We start from the raw sequence: 10979 nt of genomic DNA on the forward strand, positions 1-10979 counted from the left end.
CTGAAATAAAGGAGTATGAATAAATTTTATTAGGAAACGACTCAGTTTGAGGTGAGGTTTGCCGAAGCACCATGTGTAAATCGCTTAAATTTAATTATTTATACTCGTCGAAAAAAAATTGATGCATCGCTTTTTCTTCTTACAAAATACTTTGTTTAATAATTATATATAAGGCCGACAAGGAAGTTTACCGACGTCTAAACACGGCCATGTGACACCGTTGAAGTCATCATTCGTCGTCCATTAACCAACAAAATAATAAAATATTAATATTTCCTCCATGAAATATGAATCCCCTCAGTTGGAGAGAGACGAAATGAAGATGTTTCCGTGTCATCCATTTACGGAAGAGATAATGTGTCGAACGGTAAACAGGCAAGGAGTGACAGGTGTTCACGCAAACACCCCTATAACTATAGCGGCAAGTGACACTGTATGTGTAAAGTGACGCTTGAATCGTGGTGATGAGTTGCTTTTACTAATTTAACAAAATCATTACACGTTCACTCGTGTAAATCTCAAATTGTAACAATTTTGTAATCATTTTTCGCGTACTAATCATTTCAGATGTAGACTCGCTCATTACTTGAAAATTCACTTCAAAAACACCCCACTAATCAGCGGCATTTGAACCACTCACGCTGTTGACAGTGACGCTTAATCGTTTTGAGTATCTTTGCTTTTACCAAAACAAAAACCATACACTTTCACAATTATTTTGCAAATCATGAAGGATAGACACACTCATTTCTTGAAAATTCACTTAAACACGTACCCCCAATGACTAGCGACAAAAACACTAACTGTGTAAAGTGACGCTTGGGTCGTATATCAAGGACAGAACTGAGAAATCTCCCGAATAATCCGAAAAATCTACTCCGCGGTAAAGGCAGTTTTAGAAGAACAACTCTACCTGGCAAATAATTTATGGTGTACCGCACAAAAATACACACTCACTCAAATACATCTTTAAAATTGTAATAAACAAATGGAAATTTTTCGCGTACAGGCCTACAATATTAATCATCGAGCAAATAATGAAGGATTCATATTTTTACTTGTGGAAATTCACTTAAACACCCCCAACATCAACCAGCGGCAAAAACACCAATAGGCCTAGTGACGCTTGAATGTGAGTGGGATCGTTGCTACAGCAGACAGCTTTTACCAAAACAAAAAAATGCACTTCCACTCAAATTCATCTCACATTTTACAATTTGAACAAATTGTTCGAGTACAATAATCAGTGAGCAAAATATTGAAAGCTTTAGATTTTGACTTACTCATTAGTTGAACATTCAGTCTCGTTATCTCCGTATAATAAGAGTTCCTTTTTTCCGGAGGACGGTAATCTTAGGAAAGATGAAATCTCAATCATGTTCGTTGATGAGAGCATTACGCCAGAGAGTGGCAGCATACAGCACGCTGATGTCTCTCTGCATCTCATCTCACGTCTGTGTAGGCCTACGATCCAGCTGCGTACGGGCTGCAAGAAGCGCGTACACCGTGTGTCAATGAAAAGTGGACTCGGCTACCCAAACAGCATGCAATTCAAGCGTACAAAACCGGGTTTAATTTGTAAAATCGATTTTCTCTCTTCTATAATTTTGTGTCCAAAGAGATAGACAAAGGTCGTCATTTAGAATGCTACGTTAGAGCAGTGTCCACATCACTGAGTACATGCCCTTGTAAGTTTTCTACGAAACGAATTAACGTACATCATGCATAATGGTTTGTTTTTAATTGATCTGAAATTGAATGCTATTTTGGTTTGCATCACCGATGAAGTTCTGCTGTCTATGAAGTATTTGCGCGCGTGTTTCGTAGAGAGCACTTTATTCGGGAACAAACGGGAAAATAATGCATGAGTGCAAATTTTCTTGTAAATAAATTAATCAGATGACTGCATTAATAATTACTTCATTACTAGTTTGATAGAGTCGTCCGTGTAAACGCGCTCACTGCTAGCTTGGAATGACTGAAGATCAGATCAGGGCCCAATTTCATGGCTCTGGCTCTGCTTACCACCGAATTCTGCGCTTACGATCACGATTCCCCGCTTACATGAAGTACGCACGCGCAGAAGCAAAAATTCGCCGCTAACCCGTGAAATACGCTTGCCGTAAGCACAGAATTCCCTGCTTCCGTAAGCGCCGATTCTGTGCTTACGGTTAGCAGAGCCATGAAATTGGGCCCAGGAGAGGTTTCGTTGATGTTCTCGAATTAGTCGTTATAAAAGGGCAGTAGTAGGCGATGACAACGGGTGTGCGCGCGCCACAACAAGCTCCCAAACCGTACCACTTTATATCATACAACCCACAAATATTTTTACCTTTCAGCTTAAAAACAAACGAATTTCCTTTTTACAACTAAACTTCAGATTCCCCTTTAAATTTTGTGGTAGGTCAGTGTATGAGCTGTTTGAAATGAATTTTCCTGGTATGTCAGACTGCCGCCCCAGAAAATGCGATCAACGATTCCAGTTTCACGGAGCATTCGTGCACTCCCGGCCGTCGGCTTTCTCATCCACTAGTAACTTTGAAACTAAATTATTTTTCATCAATTTTTCTCCTCGCCTAAAAAATTCAAGTGGTACATAACCCCCACGTGGTGATTGCACGACCCCGAACAATAATAGAATCAGTCAAGAAAGGTGACAAATTATCACTAAAAATAATCATAAACAGTGCACTTTGTTTAGAGTGCATGTTGCGCCCACCTTTTGGATGGAGCTCGGAGGGGTCGGGCATTCTGTCCCCTATAAAAATTGAAATCAACAGCAATAATTGTTATGCCCTCCCGACTGTGTCTTAACTTCTTCACCACTAGTCTCTCTGTTGAACCATTTTCCCATTTGAATAAGTTCCCGCTTATGGGGGGGGGGGGCACACTCGGGGCCTTATTATTCTTATTGGAGACTGCATGGTAGGCTAATTAAACCATGTTGTTTTGTCAAAAGAAAGAATGATAAGGGCGTTCTATCCATGTCGATTCTGTATACCTAAAAAAAATTGGAAATTGGAAATGATGGGCTTGTGATAGGATAGGGAGCTTGATTCAAAAGATGGCGCTACTATCATCATAACTTGTACACATTCGCCGTGGTAGCTCCTATACGTACATACCACCGTGGTAGCTCCTATAGCTAGCTCCGGTCAATCATAGTCCATAGAGAGTTAGAGTGGTCGCTTGCTGAGGAGGAACGAGAATTAGACATAAAATTTAAGTGATGCCTTACCACAGTTTGCACGAATGAAGTCGAGCGGGCACAACTATTTTTTTTTGAGAATTAACGGCCTATGATTCGAAATGTTTGATATGTCAAGAGTTAAACTATTATTCTATGCAAGTCTCGCACGTTCGAACATTGTGGATCCGTCGTGCACGACTGTTTTTTCCTTCATGCGTGAGTCCTCCCAAAACATGTTTGAATACTGATGGGAATTCCGCGGTCTTGTGGCAAATTTCCGAGGACGGCCCGGTACTATTCAACTCCCACGTCATTCTCGCCGTAATACTTTTTTGGAACTCCTTGGTCAAATATACTGGTAAGAAAAGCTACAACGTAACATCGACAAAAGCAAAACATTGGTATAATGACGCCTGGAGACATCGGACACCTTTGGTAATAATGTTCTCACTTGGCGTATCTCATATTATGCACAAAATAGCAGGCCTTTGACAATTTGAACTTATTGGTCGTCGAAGTTGCGAGAAAGAAAAAACACCATTGTCACATGGTCCCACGAAGTTGTGTGCTTTTAGATGCTAATTGATTTTGAGACCTCAAAGTATAATTATTTTGACGTCTTCAATCAAATTCAAGTATTTTAATTGAACTTCTTTCTCGAAAACAACGTTACTTCAGAGGGGGCGTTTCTCACAATGTTTTATACTATCAACAGCTCTCCATTGCTCGTTAACAAGTAGGTTGTTATGCTAAAAGTTATCTTCGAAGTAATCACAGTATCCAGTGCCTTTAGCATATTATTATAAGCATAAAAAGCAGATAAGCACAACAATGTGCCAACCAAACCATGTATATGTAATCCTTCTCGTTTTTTCTTAGCAGACAATATTCTTAAGCAATATTTCCTGCTCAAGTAGCTCTTTGAAATATTTTGACCCAGCCCAGGCCACGCCCTTGCGTTGACCTCCTTGGGTGAACATGGTGTGAGTGACGTGAGCGAAATGCACTTTGATCATCAGCAGTATCACACACCATACACAAAAAAGCACGTCAGACTGAAATTAAACGATGTTTGAAAGAATGCAATATAGACTTCAACAACAACAACAACAACAACATCACGCCAACAACAGCAACGGCCACAACAACAACAACAACAACAACAGCACTATAATAGATGTTAAATTTGCATCGGGGATAAAGCATATTAATTTCTGTTTTTTTTACCCATACACCGATGTGTGTTAGCACTGTATATACTCAGTACTTTCCCGAGTGCTGTGAACAAATATCACACAGGCAATGTTACTCGGGTGGGATTCGAACCACAACCCTTGTAATTCTAGAGCAGTGTCTTACCAACTAGACTACCGAGGTTATCCAGTAGTTATAGGCAGTTCGAATCCTATGTTTTGGCAGCCGGGTACCGCAACGATATAATATATGTTAAATTTGCATCGGGGATAAAGAATATTAATTTTTTGTTTTTTTTACCCCCTTTTTTTGACAAACCAAACACTATCATGCATTATGCATAGCATGAGAGAAAGGACCCACAAACAAACTTCCCGTAGGCAGCGTGTTTTGGGGTGGGCGGGGCATAAGGGGACCTTTAGCTTTGTAACAATGGCGAGATTTCATCAGAAGAGGGCGTTTATCACCATTTTACAGTTCCACAAAAACATAAATTTTACATTTCTTTATGGAAAATGACATTGGCAATCATCTCGGATCCTTTTTTTTTTTTTTTTTTTCCAGACAAAAAGTTTCCCAACCAGTCAGTTTTTAGTTCTGTGTGGTGACGCATGAGTGCTTGTGTTTCTGCGGTCTGCTGTCGGTCACATATCGCTGCATGGTATTTGCGCATGCGTTTTCAGCACTTCGACGTGACGGCCATTTTTCGTTCCTTGTCTTTTCCGGTTACTTTGTTCTACATTTTCATTTGCTGACAATGGCGACCACTGCTGCTGCAATGTTACTGAAGAAACAACTACAAGGTAAACCTAAGACGTTACTCTATACCCTACGATTCTGTTCGATTATGAGTGTCCTGCCCTGTGATTTTACCATGAAAATGTGACGCCTTGTTTGCTTCGTGGATATTTTTGTGTTGGTACATGTACGTGCTAATTTTGCATGATGACGAACTGAATACCAAAAAGTGGTTTGCTCGTGACGACGTTTTCAATCAGTCATCATTGAACGTCATAATTATGTCACCGATGAATTTACGTGGAAACATTTGTGTTTTCGTTGTTTATTCATTTAAAATACAATCCTAATAATAAACTACTAAAGGGGTTGGATTAAAGCCATTGGACCCTTTCGGTACAGAAAAAAAAAAAAGTTCACAGATTTACAAATAACTTGCAGGGTTTACAACAGGTAATGGTGAAAGACTTCTCTTGAAATATTAGTCCATGATATGCTTTACTTTTTGAGAAAACGGTAAAACAATATAAATTCTCATTAGCGAGAATTACGGATTTGTTATAAACACAATGTCATGACACGGCGAAACGCGCGAAAACAGGAGTGGGTTTTCCCGTTATTTTCTCACGACTCCGATGTCGGATTGAGCCTAAACATTATTTTGTCTTTTGCTGGCCAAGCCTAGCGAGAGTTATTAGAGAATTATTAATTGGGTACAGGATGGGGATGAATATAACCATCATATAAATGCAATTGTCAATGTTTGCGATCAGTCGTTTTGACGATTGCATTGCTTTCGACTGTTGGCAGTAGATTAAAGCTGTGTTAAAAATCAACATTTCTTGGATGGGATTCGAACCCATGACCTTTGCCATTCTAGAGCAGATGCCTTACCTCAAGACCACCGAGATTACCCGGTAACTAGAGGCTGTACAAATATACTATTGTTCTAATCTACTCTAGTATAGTATAGTATGGCAAAAAGGTCATGGGTTCGAATCTCACTTGAGTAATTTTTAAGATGTCATTTTTTATTTTATTTTTGTCCTTTCAGAGTTTGAAAGTAAAGGAGGAACAGACGGTTTTTCAGCGGGATTAAGTGACGATGATAATCTCTTCAGATGGGAAGTTATTGTCTACGGTCCGTCTGAAACTTTCTTGTAAGTAGGAGAAAAGAAAAGAGTTGCTCTGAAAACTCATCTTTTCAAGATGTTTTTCTTTAACTCATACATAATTTTGTTGCTTTCCATTGTTAATTATTGCATGGTTTCCCTATTTGTTATTTTTTCTTCTTTTTCACTGGTTACATTGTATTGTTTATTTAAATATATCTGTGCCTTAAACATCTCTTAGGCCATGTCCGAAACGACGACTTTGGCTACAGCTACGTCTAGATCAGTGCGTCTACCAGTGTTGAAGGTACCTGTAGTCGAAGTCGCCATTTCCGAAACGGCCTTAGTTTGATATGGCGCATTACAAATAGGCTAATTACAAATGCCTATTATTTAATTTTTATTAAGAATCCTGAACATTATATTTTAAAACTTTGGTGACATATCAAGATCAAAAGTATGTTCCTTAATTTTGTTCTATTTTCCGATCTCTTTGTTTTACTGTGACTAGCCTCCTGGGCCCAAGTTCATAAAGCTGTTTGGCAGAATACTGCTCGACATTTTTTCTTTGCTAAGCAATTATTGCGTGGGGCACTAGTTACCCAATGCACTCTTAATGTAATTGTGGCTGGTAAACTGTTTCTGCTAAGCAAGACTGTCATGCGCTTAGCAAGTTTTTGTGCTTTGACAGGCTTTATGAAATTGGGTCCTGAGCACAATGTGGATTTGTGTGCTTTATAAAACTTTGTTATACTAAATATATAATTGTTGTATATTAATTCATCTGATATTCTCTGATTGATCAGTCATGTTATTCTTAAACTGTTATTCAAGGCTAGAGCCGTATGAATTTTTTCATGCCCTTTAATCATCATATAATTCTTTCATATTTGATTAAAGTATGCATTGCCATTTTGTTTTACATTTATCTTGTAATTTTTTTGTCTGCGTTAAAATGTTTTTTGTTTTTTTCTTTTCTTTTGACTTTTCTCTGCTTTAAGTCTCATTGATATTGTGATTTATTTATTATTCAAATTTAACTGCTACTTTACCATTGTAATTTTTTTATTTCAGTATGTAAATTCCCCTTCCTCCCAAACTCCTCAAGGAAATAGGAAATGTTTTTACTTGTAGTCATGGTGGCACAGTTTAAGTCTGTTCTTCCGGCGTTAGTAATGTTGGCAATGTTATGCCCGTAGTACAAATAACCTAATTAACAATTTATTTAATTCCAACATGTAAGTAAACACATTTTATTAAAGAATATTTTATAAGGTACATGAAACTTTGTAGAAAGGGACTAAGTGATTAAATGCACCTTCTTGTATATTCTTCACTATACCTGAGTAGTTGTAATAGAAGCCCGATACTGAAGGGTGTACTTTCCAAGTTTTTTGTGCTTGAGGCAAAACAAAAACCCAAGTCTCAAACTCCTTATTTATTTATTTGTTCCCACAGTGAGGGAGGTTTCTTCAAGGCAGAGTTGGTTTTTCCTGAGAACTTCCCGAACAGACCACCCAAGATGAAGTTTCTGACTGACATGTGGCATCCAAACAGTTAGTACACAACAGTACCCACTCTAGAGCGTTTTCTGCTAAGCAGGAAAGCGGTCCCTGATAGTACTGTGATAAGTTTAACATTTTGGCTGGTTGTGATGTTATTCTGTCATGTCAAGTGTGGTAGTGGCGGACACTGTATAGCAGTGCACTGACAGCACTGTTGGGTTTGGGTTTATGGAGATATAGTGAGAGATTTCACATAATTTTAGAAATGATAATTTCTACACAAAACCAAGTATTGTATCAATGAGTCCCACTTGCTAAGCACAAATTTGTCGAGTAATATTTGTCTGCTTTAGTAGGTCTATGAAACTAGCCCCTGAACCCAATTGTGTAGAGCTGATGAAACACAAAAAGTATGGACACTTTATAGTAGTGCATTGTTTGCTTCGGGGTGTATACAGATTGTTTTACCTAAACCTAATGTATGGTGTCATATGTGTCCACAATTATCTCCAAATGGATGGTATAAAAAACAACGTGTTATGTACGTGTTTCATTAGAAATGTCTGTAAATTAAATGGATTGTTTATTTTTCAAATTTCTCATTTGCAGTTGCAAAGAACGGTGACGTATGTATTTCAATTCTGCACGAGCCAGGAGATGACAAATGGGGCTACGAGACGGCATCCGAGCGCTGGCGCCCGGTACACAGCATAGAATCCATCCTCATCAGTGTAATATCAATGCTATCGAATCCTAATGACGAGTCACCGGCTAATGTTGATGCAGGGGTGAGTGCCACTTTGTATGTAGGGTTCATGAAAGTCAATTCAAGCCCTTGTACGCCTCTCTTAATATTCATGCATGACGTCATAATTCTTGCCAAAAATGAGGCCATAGGCGCACATCTGCCACCACTTGCAGTGGCTGCGCCCATGACCTCGTTTTGGGCTAGAATTGTGACGTACTCCCCTCTCACCGCCCCTCCCCTCCCCATATGACATAAAAAAATACACAAATGAATAGTTCAACACATAAAATAGCTGTTTAGGTCATTGGTAATTTTTATTCTATTTTCTCCTTTAGATTGTTAACAGTCTCGTTGCCCAAACCTTATTCTTTAACCATACAAATTCAACTGCATCTTCAAGAATGTAGACTTGGTCAATCATGGTACTTTGTTGTGAAAGTGTCAGAAACAGTTTAATTTTGTTACCAGTTTCTCAACTTTGGTGACCTGGGGTGGATTTCACTAAGAGTCCAGACTAGTCTTATCTCGGTTTAGAATGAGTTACTCTTCCTAACTTAGGACCAGCCGTTAGTTTTTAATAACTCTTAAAGAGTCCTATGACTAGTCCTAAGTTAGGACTATCTTTGTGAAATCGACCTCTTGGGTGGATTTCACAAAGAGTAAAGACAAGTCTTATCTCGAGTTAGGACGAGTTACTCATCCTAACTTAGGACTACCCTTGTGTTTTTAATATCCCCTAGGACTAGTCCTAAGTTAGGACTAGTCTTAACTCTTTGTGAAATCGACCCCTGGACACTCTTTGTTATTTTTACCGTATGGGTTGTGCGTTTTGACTGTATGGGTGTGTGGCCATCAGGCGTATTACATATTTTTTATGTTGGATTTGTTTCTTGCTTGTTTGTAAATTTGCTTGTACATTTCCTTCCTTTTATTTTGAGGTTTTGTCTGCAATGAAATAAATAACGAAGTACTCCCATACTTAATTTGTCTCACCATTCAGAAAGAATGGAGGGAAGACTACAACGGCGCCTTCAAGAGGAACGTTCTTCAGACAGTTAAAAAAAGCCAGCAACTATTATAGTGGGTCTGTAGAAAGGATGCAGTGTGGTGAGTAGTCTCTAAACACCAAATCATATCGTTGCGTAGCTGGAAAAACGTTGTATCTCAATTTGGCAAAAAGTGTTGTACAGACTTTCTCAAAAAAGTGCTGAGCAAAAATACTGTAATTTCAGCGCGTACTTGTTTTGTGTGTACACCCAGACTGTTTTAAAGGGTTTTGAGACCTTTTGTAAATCAAGTTTTTGACCATGACATGAATCCCTACCCACTGTGAATGATGATGTATGTAATATAATCCACCTGTAGAAGTTCAGCTTCATTTGTCGTCAAGTTTTTTTGAAGAAAAAAAAGAGTGAAAATCACAGAGCAGTGTTTTCAGGAGAGTTGCGTAAATACGTTGTACATGCTTAAATAATGTTTGTCTCACTGAAACGAAACTTATTTTTCTGACATTGTTTTACACATTTCTCAAAAACTACAGCACCTCAGGAAGTAATACTTTAAAGGGAAGTTTACTACCATCAGTTTAATGTAAATCTGTTGTGTTTTGTGTCGTACAAAAAGTACCCAAACCCTTTAAGCAAGAAACAATGTTCTGACTGTTTCAAACATGCGTAGAATAAAAGTGCCATTATAGGAGATACCAAACTTTTTGCACTGACATCGATATTAATCCTCAATTCCAAGATGATAACAATAAAAAGTAAAATATACAAAAGAAAACAGAAATTCAAACAACTTGCATTTACTTACGATTTACTTTCACTCCCTCTTCCAGTAGATTTATGCAGTGTTGTATTTTAATTATGTTTTTTTCCTTAACTATATTTAAGTGTCAACAATTTCTGTCTGTGTTATTTTTTCTTCAGATTTCAGAGAGACACTTTTTCTTTGGATGTTTGATCTGAGCAACAACGTTACATCCAAGGAAGTCGTTCTTGAAAACAGAAAAGAAACTTGTCAAGATTTGAAAAACATTTTATGCAAAGTGAGCGAAAGAAAGAAACATACAGACTCACACACGACTCGATCAGGATTTGTCTCGATCGACGAACCAGAGGTGACAACTCTTTGTTTGTCTCATGTTGTTAAAAGGAAGAAGAAAAATAAAAAAACTGACGTTATATTAAAAAAAAAAAATAAAAAAAAAAAATGCAAGATGGAGAGTCTTCAAAATCATGTCTGAGATGTTTTGTGCGGTAAATGGTCTTGAGAGTAGTCGGCGCCAGAGAGATTGTCGCTCCAGAGAGATTGTCGCTCCAGAGAGATTGTCGCTCCAGAGAGATTGTCGCTCCAGAGAGATTGTCGCTCCAGAGAGATTGTCGCTCCAGAGAGATTGTCGCTCCAGAGAGATTGTCGCTCCAGAGAGGAACGGCGGTGTTGTAAATATTAGCAGGATGCCCAGGAGGTTTTGGCAAGATGCCAGGAAGCTT

General features: G+C 38.4%; 2 protein-coding genes across 2 annotated transcripts in view; one reads left to right on the forward strand and one right to left on the reverse strand.

The window, feature by feature from the left end:
• LOC117290269 overlaps window positions 1-1373 on the reverse strand; it is a 28824-nt gene extending 27451 nt beyond the window's left edge. The window contains exon 1 of the mRNA XM_033771571.1: window positions 1284-1373. The gene's annotated coding sequence lies outside the window, so the exon portion shown is untranslated. The remainder of the gene's footprint in view (window positions 1-1283) is intronic.
• A 3645-nt stretch (window positions 1374-5018) lies between these two features.
• LOC117290283 (ubiquitin-conjugating enzyme E2 G1-like) lies at window positions 5019-10686 on the forward strand. The gene is made up of 6 exons (XM_033771593.1): window positions 5019-5187; window positions 6177-6282; window positions 7693-7790; window positions 8349-8527; window positions 9488-9594; window positions 10416-10686. Exons 1-5 carry the CDS (start codon window positions 5043-5045, stop codon window positions 9566-9568), a joined length of 609 nt encoding a protein of 202 aa, XP_033627484.1. The 5' UTR covers window positions 5019-5042; the 3' UTR covers window positions 9569-9594; window positions 10416-10686.
• Window positions 10687-10979: the final 293 nt, after the last annotated feature.

Source organism: Asterias rubens, chromosome 5 (genome assembly GCF_902459465.1).
Source record: "Asterias rubens chromosome 5, eAstRub1.3, whole genome shotgun sequence".
Classification (NCBI taxonomy): domain Eukaryota; kingdom Metazoa; phylum Echinodermata; class Asteroidea; order Forcipulatida; family Asteriidae; genus Asterias; species Asterias rubens.